The sequence below is a fragment of the Ailuropoda melanoleuca genome, chromosome 13, assembly GCF_002007445.2.
Source record: "Ailuropoda melanoleuca isolate Jingjing chromosome 13, ASM200744v2, whole genome shotgun sequence".
Taxonomy (NCBI): Eukaryota; Metazoa; Chordata; class Mammalia; order Carnivora; family Ursidae; genus Ailuropoda; species Ailuropoda melanoleuca.
This window is the reverse complement of record NC_048230.1, coordinates 40,999,294-41,019,093: the sequence shown is the minus strand read 5'-3', so window position 1 is coordinate 41,019,093 and position 19,800 is coordinate 40,999,294. Positions and strand designations below refer to the sequence as shown.

At 55.1% G+C, this 19,800-nt stretch overlaps 1 protein-coding gene across 18 annotated transcripts in view; it reads right to left on the bottom strand.

Annotated features, from left to right (window-relative positions):
* The window catches only part of MGAT5B (alpha-1,6-mannosylglycoprotein 6-beta-N-acetylglucosaminyltransferase B), a 68,548-nt gene that overhangs the window by 35,513 nt on the left and 13,235 nt on the right, over positions 1-19,800 (bottom strand). For 10 of the 18 annotated variants that reach the window (XM_034640314.1, XM_034640312.1, XM_034640316.1 and 7 more), the window contains 5 exons: positions 6,310-6,458; positions 5,753-5,826; positions 4,616-4,786; positions 3,684-3,848; positions 2,765-2,934 (listed from right to left, as the gene is read on the bottom strand). In XM_034640314.1, coding sequence (XP_034496205.1) covers positions 2,765-2,934; positions 3,684-3,848; positions 4,616-4,786; positions 5,753-5,826; positions 6,310-6,458 — 729 coding nt within the window. Of the gene's footprint in view, positions 1-2,764; positions 2,935-3,683; positions 3,849-4,615; positions 4,787-5,752; positions 5,827-6,309; positions 6,459-17,957; positions 18,249-19,800 lie in introns of all 18 variants that reach the window. The other 8 variants (XM_034640313.1, XM_034640322.1, XM_034640325.1 and 5 more) reach the window with 4 other exon arrangements.

Below are 19,800 nucleotides of genomic sequence, written 5' to 3'. Positions count from 1 at the left end.
AAAGATGCTTCTTCTCATCATTTGCAAACATTAGCAGCACTCTGCTCCATAGTATTGTTGCATCTGTGTCCTCTGCTCAGAGGGAGCTGGCGGTGAGCAGCAGTGTGTGCTGGCGGGTGGCAAGTGGGCACACTCAGCGCTGAAGTGACCTGCACAATGTGAACAGCTTGGTCTGACGACAAAATGCCACCAGGGTGAGAGCCAGAGGGAGGGACATCCTGGTTCCCTCTCCCAGCGCTGAGTAGCAATTCGACAGGTTCAGCACCAGCACGTGGGGACAGCTCCCTGCCCAGTTCCTTCCCACTCAGGTGACATTCAGCCAGATTGCGGGGGAGGGGGGTGTGCTATTCCCAGGTGGCACCTCTTCCCCCAGAACCTGCTGCCCCCAACCTGGGATTGTGCTTCCCAACACGGCCGCAACCGAGCAGCCCCGAGTTAGTCCCTGTCACCTTCTCCCCCTTCAAAGTGGATCCTCTTATATATATACTGTTTCTCTCTGAAGACATTTTCAGCTTTCCTAGGCCTACTGGAGAAGTGCATCAGCCTGAAACAATGACTCCAGTGGTGTGAAGTGCAAGCCACGGGAATAAAAACCTTCAAATCACTAGGTCATTTAGTGGCCTCCCCTTATGCAATATAGCTGGTCCTTACTGCCCTCCGATCGAGGTCATGAGAAGTGCTACTCGAGTTACTGGCAGACTCTGACTTGCAGAGAAAAACTGCAGAGGCCGAGGAGCTGCCTAAGACTGTCAATGGCTTTGTCCCCATCAGCATCCTCCTCTCTCCAACACTCCTGTGCTACAGAGCATCAGCATTCATGGCCAGGACAAAATGCTGATCAGAGAGAGAGACATTTAGAACCAACAGACCATCAAGATGATGGGCGGGCTCTGGACAAGAATCACATTTTAGCTTGCAAACCACCATCAGGGTAAGTTAATGGGCTGATGAAGAAAAGTCCATTTGTAGGCAACAACTCTGGGGCCTTCCTGAGTCATGCCCTGTGAGAAAGAAGAATAGAAAGCCACAAAGCACAAACCCCTATCCATAAGGAAAAAAAAAATCAATGACTTTGATTACATTAAATTAAGGCCTTCTATTCTTCGGGAAAAAAAGAAAGAAAGAAATGACAAAGACAAGCCACAAATTAGGAGACGATTTTTAAACAGATATAAGTTGCAAGGGATTTATACCCGTCATCTATAAAGAACACCTACAACTCAATAAGGAAAACATAAACAACCCAGCAGAAAAGTGGGCAAATGACATGAATGGGCATTTCATCAAAAGGAAAGAAGAACAAGCATATGACAGAACACTGGGTCTCATTAGTTGTCAGGGAAATGCAAGTTAAGAACATAATGAGATATCATGACACCCTCCATTAGGAAGTGTAATAACCCTAGCGCGTGACAACACAGCCACTGGGAACCTCCAAGTGGTGGGGCTGAATTGGTGCCATCACGCAGGAAAACAAGTGACATTACCTTATAATGTTGAATTTTCACACATCCTTAGTCAAAGCAATTGTGCACCTTAGTCTATACTGAAGAGAGACTCAGTCTCTACCCAAGAGAAACTGTGACAGCAATACCCCAGGTACAGGAATGCCTACACAGTGTCACTCAAAATAACTTACAAGAGCAGGGGGCAAATGTCCACAATTAGGAAAAACTGAAAAATAATGACAGACCATCTACAAAATGAAATCTCAAACAGCAGTGAAAACGAATAAAATAGAGCCACAGGGAACAACACGAATGAATCTTAGAAACATAATAATGGGTGAAGAAAGCACGTCTCAAACGTCACATAGAGGAGATGCCATTTATACAAAGCTCAAAGCAATCCAAAATAAAACTAAACCACATACTGTTTATGGATACCTGAGTATTAAAAAAAAAAAATCTTATTTAAAAGCAAAGAAATATTAACACAAAATCCAGGTTGCAAGTTTCCTCTAGGGGGAGGCAGAGGGACTGATGAGAGAAGGGGCACCAGGTGGGCACAAGAGTCCTGGGAATATTCTTTCTTTAAACTGGATGGCAGAATTATGGGAGAACACCCTATTCTTGCACTTCCTAATAACACCTGTTACAGACATTTTTGTGTGTATCAAATAACATATAATAAACATTAATAAGTAAATGAAGAAAAACTGTCTGTACTTCTATATCCCACAAATATAGCAGTCAAACCTAACCAGACTTGCATGCAGGTGTGTGCAAGTGCACGGGCGCGCACACACACACACACACACACAATCCTACCCCCTCTCATCACCATCTCCCACCTCCAAGAACATCAGGGGGACTCTGGAAAGGCAAGCATCAGGGAAGAGACAGGCATTACTGGCCCACCTCACCACCCTCCAGGTCTTACCAGCTCCCAGAATAGGTCCAGGAAGGAGCCCAATTCCAGAAGAAAAACCCCAAGGCTGCACCAAGCCCACCAAGACGACAGGCAGAGAGGATGCCATCTACATGACATGGCTCAATTCCATAAACCAGTATTTGTCAGCCCCTGAGCACAAACACTAGGGTACCTATTGGCCCAAGATGGAGAAAAGGACCTTTGAACAGCACTATGCAAATATGCTTCCTTGGTACATCCCAACTATGACCAGGCATCAACAAGGAGGAGGAAAGGAAATGAGGAATGTCACTATCCACAGTATACCAGGAAGCCTCCCAGGGACCTGCAGGTAGAGCAGGGGCTCCTGGGGTCGGTTCCCCTTCCTCTCCTCCCCTCCCCCAGCACTCACCTCTGCAGCTCCTTCAGGGACACTGTGATCCGCAGGCCATGGCCCAGGACGTAGAGAGTAGCCAAGATGTCTGCCCACTGCACCATCTCCCCCAGAGGTCCGCCCTTTAGCACCCTTGGGCTAAACACATCACCAGACTCCTCCGTCAGGAAGCCGATGTGAACAAGGATCTGGGGAGGACAAAGGGTCAGCGTGGAGGAGAAGCAGCATTGCCCTGCCACCCCCAGGGGGACCCGGCCAGCAGCAGTCACTGTCTCCAGGCTATGCCTGGGCAGGCGCTCTCTGGCACCAGCAGGGGGACCAAGAGGCAGAGTGACCACACTGGGCACAGGGGGTTAAAGTGAACAAAATGGTCACACCCTGCCCTCAAGGCGCTTACGTTCCAGATGGAAGAGGTAGACAACAGTAAACACAGACAAGAGATAATTTCATGAAATGATTGGGACTCTGAAAGAAATAAACAGGGTGATGTGAGAGTCAGGTAAATATTTATTAGATGGATGGATGGATGGAAAGATGTGGATGGATAGATGGGTGGGTGGATGGATGGACAGATGGATGGATGGATGAACAGATGGATGGATGGACCTACAAACCTCCCCAAAACACGTTATATTATTCCCAATATTCCAGGCAAATGCCATGACTTTTCTGCCTGAAAAGAACAAGATGTCTACAGAATGTAGAACCCCTATGTGGTGGAGGGGAGGGTTTGTCATTTTTCCCCAAACCTGAACAGGGCCAGGGGCCACCACATACGTCTATCCTGACTCTGCCTCCCTCGCCCCAGCTGAAATTCAAATAAACTCAATAAAACCTTTTCAAGGGCAGACCTGGTGCCCACTTGGAGGCCTGGGGCCCTGAGCTCATTTCCTAAGCTCTCTGAGCGCAGCTCCCTGAATGCACAGAGAACCAGTACCTGCTTCTGGTCCCTCCAGACGCTTCCCAGTTTCCGTGCCAGCCGCTGGGCAGCCAGCGCCCACTGGGCCGTGAGCCGCTTGGTCCGTTTCTTCATGAAGATCAGGGACTCCTTCCCACTGCCCATCAGCTCCAGGAGGTGGGACAGGTTGCTCCGGAAAACTGCCTGGAGGGGGGCCCAGACCTGGGTTCTCCGGCCCTCAGGCCCAAAGCCACACCACCACTGTCACCTGCTGCCCTGGGAACAGGGGTTGACACCCTCCCTGGGAGGCTGGGGCCTACGCTAGCTTCTCCTGCCCTTTCTAAAGGCCCACCGGCCCCCACAGTCAGGGAGCCCTGCTCTCACCCACCAACACTAACCCCCCAAGCCAAGCTGGTCTGTCCTGGCCCAGCTCTGGTCATCCTTCTGTCCCAAGCCCTTTGGGGGGTGGTCAGCGATGACAGTCCCCAGGGGTCTCAGCTGCTACACAGAGGCAGCGAGGGTGGTGGTCAGAGCTGGCGCTCGGACAGCAGGGAGGCCAGGCCACCTTTCAGTGGAGCTGGAGTAACCGGATGCCTTGAACAAATTAACTGCACTCCCTAGACCTCAGACTTGCCATCTGCTCAGTGTGGTCGCATAAGGGACTGCAGGGAGGTTTAAGCACAAATAAAGTATCTGGAAGCCTTCCAGGAGCGACAGCTATTGTACCTATTATTCTAGTCCGTTTAGGGGGTGCCTCCAGGGCCCCAGCTTGCCCCTCAAGTAGGCCGAGCTTTGCAGCAGCCCCAGAAGGCTGGCAGGCTGGGACGCACCCCCCACCAGGCACAGCTGGCTGGCCTCATTTTACCAGGGGCAAAGGGCTCCTCCTGCTGTCCCTTAAGGATGCCCTACCCGAGGAGGCCAGCTGACCTGTCCACCAGCCCCTCACGGGCCCACCCACTTCCCAGGCTTACCTGGACTTTGGGGAGGGGCTTGGGGGCCATCTGGGCGGCCGTCTGGTTCCTCCAGGGCAGCGGGGGGCAGAACCACTCAACCTCACTGAGGTAGGTGAGGAAGGAGCACTCGGTGCCGTCCACCCCGAAGAAGGCGTAGCAGGGGTCAGAGGTCCAACGGGCACGCATCCACTGTGGAGAGGGCCAGCCTAGGCCAGGGTGCTGGCACCAGCCCCACCCACACGCACACCCACGGCAGGCTCTTTGCAGGTCCCTCAGAACAGGGCCTCTGGGGCACACGCTTAGATGCAGCAAGGGCCAGAAGCAGAGAAGACAGAGTCTGCACCACAGCCCCATGACCTGGCCCTGTGTCCAGGCCACTGAGAACTCGGGAAAGGCTGAGCAGGACCACCGTCCCCCAGGCCCAGAAAGAGGACGACCCCGGCAGAACAAGGCCAGGTCACGACACACTCAGGGAAAGCTCCGGGGCAAACAGTGGGGGATGCAGCAGCTCGGGGCCTGGCTGGTCTCCAGCGGGAGCAGGATTTGGTTGAGACCAAGGTCAGGACACAAGGGCTGGAGCCAGAGGGGCCCCACCCACAGTGATCCCCACATGTCACCGAGGAAGGGGCACGCCGGGCCGCTGCTCCACCGTCTTAGGGAGTTCAGAACCAGAGAGGAGCTGGCTTTTATGCCGTGGACTGCATTCCCAGATGGACAGACTTCATGCAGCCACAGGCCCCTGGAAGTGAGCCCCCAGAGGAGGGGCCAGGGGGCTTTCTCAGTCCAGCTGGTTGCAAGGATGGGGAGGGATGGGGAGTCAGGCCCACTCAAGAGATCCAGTCTGTGTCTGAATTTGTTGGGATGCAGGTTGCTGTTGGTGTTATTAACAGTTTGCTGTAAGAAAGTACTAAAAACACTGGAATGTGATCATCCCAGGCAATGTGGGTTGGTGGGCCAGGCAGATGGCCCAAGCACAGAGGCCGTCTCCCCGAGGCTGACCTCTGCCAGCGGGAACCAGGGTTAGGGGCTGGTCAGAGAAGTCCTCACCAGCAGACATCCCTGCCAGAACCTCAGAGCTAGTTTGGAGGCAGGGTCCCCAAAGGGGAGCCTACCCCCCCAGTCACCTCTACCCCCATCCTCAGCCCCAGGCCTCACCTCCACCTTCCCTGAGCAGTCAGGGAACTTGGGGTCACTGGGCGCCTCACACTGGTCCCGCCGGCCTTCAGACACTGCAGGGGGAGAAGGTCAGCTTGCTGAGGACCTGGGTCTAGAGAGGAGCCCAGGGAAGTGTGAGAGAGGCCTGGTCTGCGATGGGAGGGGTTAGCTCGGGAGCTCACACTGCCCTCCCTCCCCTGAGTTTTCTCACCTGAAAGGCCGCCTCTCAGGGAGTCCCCAAGTCTGGGTTTCCTCCCTCTGCCACTGGCCCCCACCCTCCATATGGGCTTTGGAACCAGTGAGGAGCCGGCTTGAATGGCCATGGACCAGAGTCTGGATAGGCAGACCTCACACACCCACCCAAAGGTTACCCTCTTAGGGGGGGTCCCCAGCCTACTGCTCCCCAGGTCAAGAGAAAAGGAGGGGGGCCCCGGGGACTCTGGGACCTCTTTCTCACACCAGGTCACAGTGGGGTGAACCCCAAGTCACCCGGCTCAGAGCCTGAGGCCGGACCCGGGAGAGCTGCCATGGGGAGCGGTCAGGGCCGGTACACTGGCCTCCTGGGGGCAGAGGGGTGCCCCGGGCCCCACCCTTGCTGTGCAAGAGCAGGCTGTGGCGCAGGATCTGGTCCACCTTCACCGCGATGTCCGACACGTTCTGTGCGATGGCCTGGATCCGCTCCATGAGGCCGGCCCCAGGGGGAAACCTGGGGAGAGAAGCCAAGGTGAGTACGCAGCCGCCACGGGGACCACGCTGGGGGGCCTCAGCAGATGAGCAAGGACAGCGGGTGTGAGCACTCCCGGTGCCCAGACGCCGCTCTGCCACAAACCAAAACACAGTGATGGACAGACGATGCTGGGCTTGGAGGCGCGGCCCCCCCGCAGCTGGAGGGGCTCCCTAACCACCCACTGCACACGACATGCGCGTGCACCAGGCGTGTCTGCACGCTCATCCCACGTGCGTGCGCCCCGTGCGCTGAGGGGCAGCGACAGAGGCTAAAGCAGGCAGAGGGGTTCTATTCAAGAGCCTGGGCAGGATCGGGCTGGGACCCCCCCAGGCGATGGGGGCCCTTTCCCGGGGAACGGCCGGCTGCCCTGAGCCTGTTCTCTGTTTCCTCCCAGAGGGGCTATATCGTGCCCACATAAATCCCACCCAAAGCAGCCTGGGGGCCTGCCAGCTATGAAGCCTCTAGGAAACTACTGTTGGGCTCCTGAGCATGAATTCTTCCCAGGATCTTAAAAGCATTTACTGCCGCAAACATCACAGCCCTCCGCCCACCACCAATACTCGCGTCGCCTTTATTTTTGGTGAATTTATTTCCTGGTGTTGATTACTACTCAACTCTCAGAGAAGTTTATGAGACATCATATGCAGGATTTATCTCATTGCCAAGGCCCGTGTCGAAAAGGTCCCCACTCGGCCGCTGCGTGGGCTTTCTCCGGAAGTCGTCTGCTCTTCCCAACACATTCATTCCGTTCCTTTGATTCACACCGCGCCCTCTGGCTCTGCGTGCCTTGTTTAAGCTCCATCTATCCCTTTACAAGGACGGGGGCTTTATTGCCGCACAAAATGGGAAGTATAGGAGGGAGGACTCCTCTCGGGTGATCTGTCCACCAGGGAAAGCACGGTGGTGACGGCCGCCTGCACCCTCGGGCCACCGTGCCCTCCCACCGCGGCCTTCCAAGAGGAGGGGACAGATGGTGGCCTCATCCACAGAGGGTGCGGGAGACAGGTGGGGCAAGGTAGACATGGGCTGGGGTGGCAACAGAAGGAAGAAGGTGGCAGGAAGGGGCAGACGAGCCCTCAACACACATACATGCATGTCCATACACACACACACACACAATCCCATCAACATTCTCAAAAACAAATAAAAAACTAACGGAAGACGGCATGCCTTCGTACTGGATTCCTGTAGCCACGGTAACACACTACCACAAATTTATTCTCTCGCAGTCCTGGAGGCCAGAAGTTCGAAATCCAGATGTCAGCAGGGTGGGTTCCTTCTGAGAGGAAGGGAGGGGGGAAGACTCACCCCAGCTTCTGGCAGGACCAGCCAGCCTCGGCTAGTGGGGTGCGTCACCCCACCTCTGCCGTCACTTGGCCTGCGTGCGTCCAAATTCCCTCATTTTAAAGGGACCCTGTCACTGGATTAGGCAGTGTCAGATGTCGACATATCTTTTTGGAGGACACAATTCAGCCACAGCAGCCTTCTACGAGGTTACAAATAAGAAGGAGAGGACTAAAAGATGATGCTTCTTTTGCTCAAAAAGTCCTCAGGCAGAAGGAAGTAGGGTTACTTTTCCTTGGTCTTCGGACAGCCGAGGAATGCTGTGGGGAACAGAGCAGTCAGCATCTCTCCAGTTTATGGTAAAACGGGAGAAGAGCTGAAGATCTGCCTCTTGGGAGCTGTGTGACCCTGGGGAAGTCACTTAGCCTCTCTGTGCCTCAGTGTCCTCCTCTAAAAATGGAGTCCGGCCCAGGCAGGCCCCTGCTGCCAGCGCTGCGGTGTGATGAAGCCCCAGCCAGAGGGGTCTGGCTTCTCTGCCTTTCCTCATCATCGCCCCCGGAGGAGGCTGTAGGCATCTTTCCCCCACTCAGCTCCTCTGTGAAAAGTTAAAACCGGGGGCGTGCTGCTGCTCTGTTTACACACTGTGGTCTGTGAGGGTCACGGACTGTTGCGACGTCCAAGGGAACTTTCTCCTCAAGAGCCAGACTTCACCCTTGGGGGGTGATAGGTACCCGCAGAGGACACCTGCCTTGAGCCAGAGAATGAACCCGATGCCCCTGATGTCTGTTGGGCTCTGCAGTCAGTCCCAAGCGAGCGTTCTGGAGCTGCTTTCCCTGTTGACCTGCGGGGACAGGATGGACACTCCTCTGCCTGGAAGGAACATTCTGCTGACCGCAGGAGGCGGCCGCCGTGTGGAAGGCCAGAAGCTTGCGGCTGCCAGGTCAAGGTTGGTGCTGAGCGTGGGGGGTCGAGGAGCACCAGGGGTGCTCCTGAGCAGGGAAAGAGCAGGTACCCCTCCCAACTTCTAACCAGAGACCCCAGAGCACAAACAACCCTTGTCAGGGACGAGTGGGGGTTCTGCCAGTTTCCTGGAGATGTTGGAAGGAACCCCACTTCAAGCTTCCTGAAGGTGCCTCTCTCTGGAAACTCTGCTCCGTCCACCCTTCGGAAGCCAGATCACTTCTGAGTCTCCCCCCATGATGGGATGTGCTTGTGAGGGGCCGGCATGAGACCCCCAGTGGAGTCCTGGGGTGCCTGGCTGGCTCAGTCGATGAAGCATGTGACTCTTGATTTTGGGGCTGTAGGTGTGAGCCCCAGGTTGGGTATAGAGATTACTTAGAAATAAAATCTTTTTTTTAAAGATTTTATTTATTTATTTATTTAAGAGAAAGCACATGAGCAGGGGCAGAGGGAGACAAGAAGCAGGCTTCCCACTGAGTAGGGAGCCCGATGTGGGGCTCAATCCCAGGACCCTGGGATCATGACTTGAGCCAACGACAGACGCTTAACCAACTGAGCCACCCAGCTGTCCCAAAAATAAAATCAGGAAGGAAGGAAGGAAGGGGAAACTAAACCCCCAGTGGAGTCCTGAGTCTTCAAGGACAGGAACATGCTTTCGGATGGAGCCTGGCACTGCCCAGCATGGGCCATGTGCCCAGAGCTCTATCCCTGGGCTGGGCTGAGTAACGTCCCCTTCCCCCCAGATTCACATCTACCCAGAACCGCAAAATGTGACCTTATTGGGAAACAGGGTCTTTAGGAGTGTAATTAGTTGAGATGAGGTCATGCTGAATCAGGCTGGGCCTCAGTTCAGTTGCTGGTGTCCTTAGGAGAAGGCCGTGAGAAGACGCACTGGGGAAGGGCGCCACGGCCACGGGACGGCAGGGACAGAGACTGCAGGGATGCGGCCACAAGCCAGGGGACGCCTGAGCCACCGGGAACTGGAAGAGGCGGGGAAGGACCTTCCCCTGGAGAATTCGGAAGGAACAGGGCCTTGCTGATACCCGGATTTCAGACTTCAGCCCCCAGCATGGAGAGAGAAAATCATTTTTATTGTTTTAAACCATCCAGTCTGTGGTCATTTTTTACAGCAGCCTGAGGAAACTAATGCATCATGGTCTGCAGAACCAAGGGAAAATGGTTTTTAGTCCATCACGAAAGGAGAGACCGTTAAGGTGCCTGGGTGACTCTGTCGGTGAAGCGTCTGCCTGTGGCTCAGGTCATGATCCCAGGGGTCCTGGGATGGAGCCCCGCATCGGGCTCCCTGCTGGCAGGGAGCCTGCTTCTCCCTCTGCCTCTGTGTTCTCTCTCCCTCTCTCTCTCAAGTAAATAAATCAAGTTAAAAAAAAAGAGACAGAGAGAGTCCAGGTTCTGCAAGGCCCCGGCTGTCAGAAACTTCTCTCCAACGTGCTCCACTTGCCGAAGCCCAAGCTTCACCTGCTGCTACTTTCACTGGAGACGAAGAACAGCTGGAGGCGCCCTTGACATCTCAAGTCCCGGGCAGGGGACTCTCCACGTTATTCAGAGATTGGGAAGAGCGAGGGCCTCAGAGTCGGACGTCCTGGATTCAAATCCTGACTCCACTGGACAGCTGTGTGACCTTGAGCAAGTTACCTAACCTCTCTGAACTCAGGGGTCAGCTCCTGTCACAGGGGATAACCTCAACTACCTCGCAGAGGGACTCCCCGGGGTAGACATAAGGCCGGGTACCACGTGCTCAGCACAGAGCAGACGCTCAATAAACGCTCGAGATGCGTTCATTCCCTTTCTACGGCAGTCACCCCGTCCCCAAAAGGGAGTTCCGTATGTCTGACCACAGAATAAAGCACTTCCGGTTTTGGAGGGTTTTCATACACTATGCATTTCCCGGGGAGCATCACTGGCAGGGGCTCTAAATAGTGCAGGTGGCATCTGTCCAATTCCATGAGCTCAGCCTGATCAACACGGAATGACCTGTGTCCCTGTGATTACACTGGACTTAGCATTTGGGCAGCACTTTCTACTTTCAAATAATCTGTGACTAGTTCTCTCTCCCTGGGACGCTCTTTAAAAACTGACGGTGAGAGCAGATGCCGCGAGACCGCAGACCACAGCAGGGCCGTGGCCTGGGAAGCTCGAAGAAGGGGACTAGACCAAGAAGTCGGGGTGCAGCTGCCTCCAGCCGACGCGGCCCCAGACAATTCTCTCAACAACATCATGGTTCTTTCTAATGGCCCCACTGTCCAGAGGGGGAAACCAAGGCACAGCAAGTCTGAGTTACTTGCTCAGGGCCACCTGAAAAATCAGGTCCCAGTTCCCCTGCAAGGGGTCTGTGCCTAAGGGAGGGCGCGGGGGCAGGACAGCAGGACCACGGCCTTGACCTAGGGAGTGACGTCATGGGGGTGGAGTCCTCAGTACGCCTGGCAGGCGGCAAAGGCTGCAAGAGCTCCAGCAGAAGGCATCTCCCGGTCAACACCACTCTTAAACCTGCAGGGCCTGTTCCAGGCCTGTCCAGACCTGGCACTGTGTCTGCCAGGCAGGGGGGTCGCGGGGACAATGCACGCAGTCTTTTCCCTGCTGGTGCAGGTGATCGAGGGCCCCTAATCCTTCCTACCTGTTTGTATTCCTTTCCTGTTTTATCTTTGGTGAGTGCATTTGGTGGGTAAGCCAGATAAGCCTGGGTGAGCTGGTGAAGTGGCGGCCTGAGTGTGCGTAGCGGAGACCCAGGGCCATGTCTGGGAGAGGCGGGAAGAGGGCCGGCTGGAGATTTCAGAGAGGCCCTGGAAGGAGGCGTCTTTGCCCTTCACCCTATAACCATGGGTCGTTCCTGAGCCAGGCCCGGCTGCTCCCCACAGCACGGTCAGCAAGGGGAGAGTGAGGTTCTCGCCCCCAACCTGTAAGCCGTGGGTGCCAGGCAGGGCAGAAAAGATGGGGGCCTTCTGCATTATCAGGAAGCTCTTAGGGCCAGCGGGGCTTCTGGTCAGATGGGTCCCACCCATCCCCCCCCAGCTGGGCAGACACTCCACAAAGAATCACAGGACCTTTTCACACCCCACCCCCGACAAACGTGGTAGTCCCGTGGTTGCCACGGCTCTCGGCAACACAGGGCTGTGCACACCACATAGGCCGGGCACTGACCCCTCCAGGTCTACAATCTGGGCCAGACCTTTCCTTGCCTGAGCCCTGTTCCCTCGTCTGTGCATCACAGGCCTGACTAGGACCTTTCTCATTGGGCCACTGGTCAAGGTCGAAGTACACAGTCAGTCCCTAACAGAGAGGGGCTGCTCTTATTATACACGATCGCCATGAACTATTAGTGCTGCTGCTTTGGCCAGCTCTGCAACACAGTCCCCTGGAAGCCAGGGCCACCCAGGCATGGTGCTGGCTGGAAGAGACCCTGCCCTCTCTCTCCCAGCAAACGTGCCCAAGTAGCCCGAGCTGGCCTGAGACACAAAGTCGGCCAAGAGCAGACGGGACAGAGGCAGGAAGAGGGAAAACCATGTCCCGGGATGCACTGGCACTTCCTGAGGAGGCCACCCCTGCCCTGGCCCCACAGTAAGAGGGCTAACAGGTGCCCCCCACACCAGGGGCTCTTACCTGCCCAGCTTGGTGGAGCCACCCCCTCCATGCACCCAAAACCATCCCGTGGCCTCTATGGGGGCACGGTGGCCCTGAGAACGGCCTGGGGTTAGGGATTAGCACACCTCGGAGCCCTGCCAGCCCCACCTCTTATCGTATGGAGGGGAAACTGGCCAGGAAAAGACTAAATGACACCAGTGATGTCCTTGAAGTCACATGTGGGCTGGGGACAGGGCAGGGACTCAGACGCTGACCCTCTGTGCCAGGCCTTGCTCCATCCTGCTGCATTTGCAAAGTAGCGAGGCACACCTGAGCTCGGGACATGGGCCTGTGATTTCTGCACACCTGTTAAACACCAGGCATCCCACCAATCGTTTCTTACTTGAAAAGTGAAAGAAGGCCAAGCCAGGCCTCTGGTCACCCCACTCCCCACCCCTGGGGAGCCACTCAGAGAGTACTCTAGTATCCATGGTATTCAAAGTTCTCTTGCCCAAGCATCCCTTACCGTGCACCCACAGACGGACTGCCAGCCCCTCCTGCCCCAGCACAGGTGGCCTCCTGGAGCTGGCTGGCCCCCAAGGCCACCCCTGTTGCAGACAGCCTCTGGCCACTGCCCCAGGGCCCCCCAAAGAGACAGCCAACACCACAGTCAGTCAAAGGATGCTCTGCTCCCTCCCCCACCCAGGGCCAGGGCCACGTGGCTCCTTCCCCTTGGGCCTGGCTCCAGTCATCCCCTCCACTTAGCCCCTGAGGCAATCACCCACTTGGCCCTCATTCCCGGGCCCCTTGAACAAGCTCTCCTGGATGCCTGTGGAAGGTGGTTTAAATTCGTGTTCCTCCCATGATTTATGAGGGTTGCATTCAATTAACAGAGTATCGATTTCCGCGCAGCTGGCCAGCATGCTTGCTGGGAGTAGTTATTTTATTATGAAACCACTCGCTTTTCTTTTAAAACATGGACACTCTACACACAGGTGCCCACAGACACGCTCACCGGAGACCCAGACACGAGCGTTGTGGGCAGGGAGATATGTTCTCTCTGCGACTGTCTCTCTGTCTGTTCTTCTCTCACACACACCACATGGGACGTAAGAAACTCCAGCCCCAGTGTCCAGCCTTCCCTGCAACTTCGCGGCTCTCCTCCTCAGCTTCTTCGGCCCCCTTAACCCCCACCCAGAGCCCTGGAGGCCGTGGGGGGCTCCAAACGTGACTGGGGATCTGCCAGCCCCTCCCCAAGCAAGAGCAGAGAGCACTTATCTCTCTTGTACCGAGACCTACACATATACAACCATACGTACACATTTGTAGTAGACAGACGGACAGACAGCTGGAGGGGTCGTCTCCCCACTATGGACAGGAGCACAGCCAGAGTCAAGCCACGTGCGGTTGCAGCACTTGGGGAAGGGATCAGTGCCCCACAAGTGGGACAAAGCTGGGTATTGAAGCTGGGCTGGGGGACACAGGAGCCAGGCAGCAGCCCCCACACCCCAGGACCTGGCTTTCCCCTGGAAGATTTTGTTAAACATCTCGTATGTATATTTTACTTAAGGCACACTGACATCTTACCGTACAGGTGAGCCCTGCCGTTCTTGCAAACGGGGAATAGTTGGATGCGGAAAATCTTCTTCTTTGTTAGGACGTTTAACGCGTTCACATTTACCCTCAAATTGGCTAGGTTTCCACCCTGGACGACTAACTGATGTTGTCACCCAGCTACACCTATCCCTCCCCACCAGTCTGGGCTCTCTCTCCAGCGCAGGGGCCAGACCAGCGCCCCGACCTCCACCCAGAGGCTGTCCTGTAAGGAGGGGCCCTACACAGGGTGTGATGTAATTAAGGCAAGCCTTTCAAAGCAGCCCCCAAAGTTGCCTTCCCATATTACGTGTCCCCTGCCCCGCCCCCCACTCTCATAGGCAGACCCCAGAGGCTCTTTGCTCAAGCCACAGGTGGCCAAGAATGTCTAGAAGCATTTTTTAGTTTTTTTAAAAAATTGGAAAAACCCTCATCCCATTACCCACGGACAAGAATCTTTATTTGCTGCACTGTTTATTGTTACTTTACTTTTACTAACTTCTGTGCACTTGTAATTCAACTCTGCTCATAATTACATAACCTGCTCTTCACATCGTCACTTACCACCACGATCCCCGCGTGTCCCTGCCAACATCCTATTCGTGGTGGCATAAGCCACGCCCAGCAGAGGCGCCGCGGTCTGCGTGCTGGTTCCTCGCTGGTGGGCATTTAAACTGTTGCTCCAACTTTGTGGGGTTTTTTTAAGATTTTATTTTATTTTAAGTCATCTCTACACCCAACACGGGGCTCAAACTCACAACCCCAAGATCAAGAGTCGCACGCTCCACCGACAGAGCCAGCCAGGAGCCCTGCTGCTCAAATTTTTGACCACTATAAAAAAGGCGTCAATGACCAAGATGTTCATAAACCCGTTTCTAAGTTAAGATTCTTTTCCTAAGATGGATTTCCTGCATGAAACAACCAGGTCGTTACAGGCCATGCAGCAGTAGCCGGGCACTCCCAGATGGGCCAAACTCCTCCGTTTCCAGAACACAAACTCTTCCAGGGTAGGGGTGGCCAGAACGCACCTGGCTTCTGTCTTGCTGTCCTGCCGCGCACGGTGTCATAGGCACAACTCCCCAGATTCACATTTAACAGAGCACCCAAGGGTGTGCACTACCTCTCCTCCCTTCCTCCCTCTCTCCCTTTCTTCCTCCAACAAGTACTTATTGAACTCTGGGCTCCAGAAATCAGACAGGCAAAATCTCTGCCCTCGCAGAGCATCCGTCCCAGCTCGGGAGACAGACAGTGAACAAGCCAATCGTGAAAACACACAGGGTGAGGTGGTGATGAACGAAAAGGGATGGAGAATCTGGGCGAGGGGGTGCAATTTGAAATAGGTCCTCAGGAAAAGACTCGTTGGTGACATTTGAGCAAAAACTGGAGGAAGGGGAGGGAGAAAACCATGAGAGGAAGAAAACTAATTCTTTCACCTGGCCAGATCTGAGGAAAGAGCATTCCAGGCAGAGGGCACAGCCTGTGCAAAGGCCCCGTGGCCAGAGGGAGACCACTGTGCTACAGGAACAATGAGGAGGCTGGTGGGCTGAAGCCCAGGGAGCAAGTGGGAAGAGAGCAGGGGAGGAGCCAGACAGGCAACCGGGCTGGGCGCATGGGGGTCAGAGGCCACTGCGTGTGATAGGGAGCTATGGGGGAGGTGGGGAACAGAAGAGGTTTCTGACCAAATTGGTATGTTAAAGTAATCTTTCTGGCTGCTGAGTTGGGAATCAGCGAGAGAAGGGCAGGGATGGTGGGCAGTGGGGAGAGGTGGGATTCTGGGCACATTCTGAAGGTGGGGACAAGCGAGAGACAGAAGGGTCAAGGCTGACTCCAAAGTCGGGGGTCTGGGCAACGGAAATGATGGGACTGGCATGGCCTGGGGAGGAAGGGCTGGGGAGAAGTGAGGCTTAGGTGTGTCCAGAAGACACTGCATCTGAATTGTTCCCAGGACACCCAGGTAAGTGGGCGTGTGGATATTTGAGACTGAAGACACAAACCGGGGAGTCTAGAGTCTGAAGACAGTCTTCACAGCCCTCAAGTTTGGGGTTCGCTCTCCCTCACTCACCAGGCCCTCCAGCCCCTCCTCCCACATCTGAGCTTTACAGGTGGTTTTGCTCGTTGCCTCTGTCTGGAACACCTGGCTCATTCTACTTTGTTGAAATCCCCCCCTTCCAGCAGGCTCACCCCAAACTCCCTCTCCTCCCTGGGGATCCTAGGCCCTCCCAAACATGGTCAGCTCGCCCCTTCTCTCTCTGCTCCCCCAGCGGAGAAGGGAAAGAAACCATAGGCCTGGGGCGGGGGGCTGGAGGGCGAGGCAGGGTCTCCCCTCTCCTCGGTGTTCTCTCTCACTGACAGATGAGGACAGTGGGGTTCAGAGAAGTCACATCACATGCTGCTGGTCACCCAGCCAGTCAGCAGCCAGGATTCAGACCTGAGTCCGTCCCTCACTGCCGAGAGTGACGGACACTCCAACACAGCCCTGCTGTCACAACTCTCTCACTGAGCACACGGCCAGGTGCCGGCTGCCCCTCCCCAGCAGGGTCCCTCTGAGAACAGGGCTCCAGAAACCCCAGCCCGGACTCCACACACAGAAGCGTCCAGCAGATATGGACTCATATTTGACTCGAATGAAAACAGCCTGAAATGTTGGTCATCTTTGCTGCTACAGAGAAGCCTTATGAGAAATCCAGAGATCATTACTGTTTGGCTTTAGGATACATAATATGATGCCATTTGCAGCAAATCTGCAAATAACCCCTAATTAGGTTCTCCTAGGCTAAAAAGGCAAATTTGCTCTCCCTGAAGACATACTAACCACCGGTAGGAGGCAACAGTCCAGAAGCTTCCAGCAGGGCAGAAGGAGGACAGTGGGGATTGTTTAGGGCATGGATCATTTCAAAGTGAGGAATCCAAGTGCGGGTGAACAGAGTTTGCTGGAAACACAGCAGCACGCACGTCTGCAGGACTCCCACCTGCCTAGCCCGGTAGGTCAATCCAGGGGGTTAAGGTGGGGCAGGGGCTGGAGCATTTGCACATAGGCGAGGAATGAGCATGCAGTCCCCCCACGTGCCCTGGACACACCCACCATTTCTCTCCCTGAAACCAGAAGCAACAATGTCCCTGAAATTTATGGCTTTGCCTATGGGGTTTGATGGGCTCTGCTGCTCTTGATGGATGGCTGCTATTTCCCGGGATGGAGCTAGGAGGTGGTGCGGACTCCCCTCCGAAGGAGATGAAGGGCAGGGCAGGGGAGGGAGGGAGGGAGAGGCCAGAACTGGAAGAAACCAGAGCGGCAGTTGAACAAGCTGACAGTAGCTCTCCCCGCCCAAAAAGGCAAGCCACCTGACCCTCAGCTCCGCCGCCCACAGCAGGATGGTCCACGGAGGGAGAGTGGGCTGGTCCTCTGCCCTCACCCTGGTGAGCAGCCCTGTGGACTGAGGCTGGGGCAGGTGGGAGAGGGCAAAGGATGCCATGAGGGTGAGGAGGGGCTGGATTAGAGGGACACAGACAGCAGAGAGGAAGACGGACTCTGCACACAGAGGAGAAAATGATCTCGTGCCCCAGAGGGAACTCCAGGGGAGCCCAATCTTTTTACCTCCCTCTCCCCATTTCTACCACCAGCTCCCCTGCTTCCCTTCTTCACACAGCAGTTGGAGCTATCTTTTAAAAAAAGAAACCAGATCCTATCATTCCCTGGTTGTAAGCCCTCTGGCAAACTCCCACACCTCTCAGAATAGTGTCCCAAGTACTTGCCACAGCTGACAAAGCCCTACGCCACCTGCCCGGTTGGCCTCTCCTGTCCCTCACCCCACTCTGCCATGTTGGCTTTCACGTTGGTCTTTTCCTCTAACATGCCAAGCTTACTCTTACCCCAGGGCCTTTGCACTTGTTGCACATTCTACTTCAAATTCTCTACTCCCAGCTCCTCGTGTGGCTGGCTCCTTCCCATTGTTTAGAATCTAGTTTAAATATCACCAGCTCAGAAAGGGCTTCCCAGACCGCCCTGTGCGACTAGTCCCTTCCTTGGCACCCGCCCCTGACCCTTCAGAACAGGCATCAGTATCTGACCTTGTCTCACTCATTTCTGTTTCTCGGTTACTGCCCGTCTTCTCCACAGGAGTGAGGACAAGGCTCGTCACTGGGCCCCCGACACAAGTGGCCGTGCCTGGCACGTAGTAGGTCCAAGACATATTTCGTGGACGGATGGGTTCAGTTTGCTCTTCAGGTACTCATCCTGGGACGGTGAGAGAGCAGCTACCTGGCACACGGCCACGCAGCCCTCTCAGGAGCCAAGCACGGAGAGAGGTTCCTGACACTATCGTCGCGTGTAATCCAGGCCCCACGACGCCATGTCAGGGCCTACATTTTCCAAACCAAGAAAATCAAGGCAAAGAGTTAATGAAGGGTATCTCCCCCCTGAGCTGTGAATTAATTGATCTGCAAAGTCTTGCAAAGGAACAAAAACTAACCCGCACACAGCCACGTGTTTAGTGGATGGCTACCACGAGCGCAGCGGTTAGAAACATGGCTCTGGAGTTGCCGGCCTCGGCCCAGAACCGGGCCCAGCCCCTCAGCAGCTGGGCAACTTTGGGTGAGTTCCTGAATTCTCTGGGCCTCAGTTTCCTCCCCAATGTGGCGGAGATGGAAGCGCCCATAAAGCGGGGGTGGGACCAATGACACCACGGAGGAAACGCAGTAAGGATGATGCCAGGCCTTCAGTGAGCTTTTGGTAAATGCCACTAATATGAAGGAAGTCATGTCGACATCCGGCGACCAGACTGGGCCTCTAGGACATCCGATCAGCAGGGCCAGTGTCAGGTGGCTGCTATGGCCAGCAGCCCAGCCTAGGCAGGCTACAGGGCAAAGGACTCCCCTGCCGGTCCAAAGGAGGGGTCTGTCACACACACCCCCTTCCTCAGGCCATCCGGGGTCCCACCATGACCAGGACTGGCCGCCAACACTTTAACCTTGACTCCGCCAAACTCCAAACAGGGAATGCCTGGAGGCGTGGCTTTTCCATTCTGGCTGAAGCTACAGCTTTCCTACAAACTGTCTAAAAGTGTGGATTTCAACTATAATTTTCAGCAGTAGAACACTTCTAACAAGTCACACCGGCCAAGGGATAGCTTTTCCTAAATCGTGTAAAGTGTGGGTTTCAAACTTACTTTTTAGCAGTGAGGACACATGGAGCAAATCCACCTTACAAAGCACCCCAATGCTGGAAAGAGCTCGGGTGGAGCTCGTCTCCCTGGGGTGGGTGGGCGGAAAGCCCCTCCCCCCACAGCCAAGACTCCCCATCGGGATGGCCCTGACTTCACCCGTCCTCCTTCTCTGGGGTTCCAGATCACTCGCACACCTAAGACACACGATTTGGTTTCACACCATGGGCTCCGGGGGCCACTGCTAAGACACGTGGGACCATGGCACCAACGCTTGGAGATCTTTGGGCCTTCTAGACTCAGGATGGGAACATTTAGAACGAATACCAAGAAATTCTTTCCGGCAAAAATGGCCCAGGCCCATCGGCAGAGGACGGACAACTGCTGGGCCATCCCAACCACACACACATCCACACATGACTGTCAACGTGGACAGAGCTCAAAACTGTCGAGTCGAGTGAACAACGCAGGTGCAGGAAATGTACTGTGGGAGGCCACTCGTGTGCAGCCCATGAACACCCCCCACCGAGGGTTTATGGTGTGTGCGCATAAAAGACGCGTATGCCAACGGTTACTGTGGACTGGAAGAACGGACACCTAACTCAGAAGGCACTTGTCTCCAGGGGGAAGCAGGTAAAGGGCCCTCCAGCTTTTGTCCGTGATTTTTATTTTAAAAGGGAAAAAGGACGTCGGGCCACCAACATGACAAAATGTTGACAGCCGTGAAATATGGCGGTGGAAATGCGCTCTGG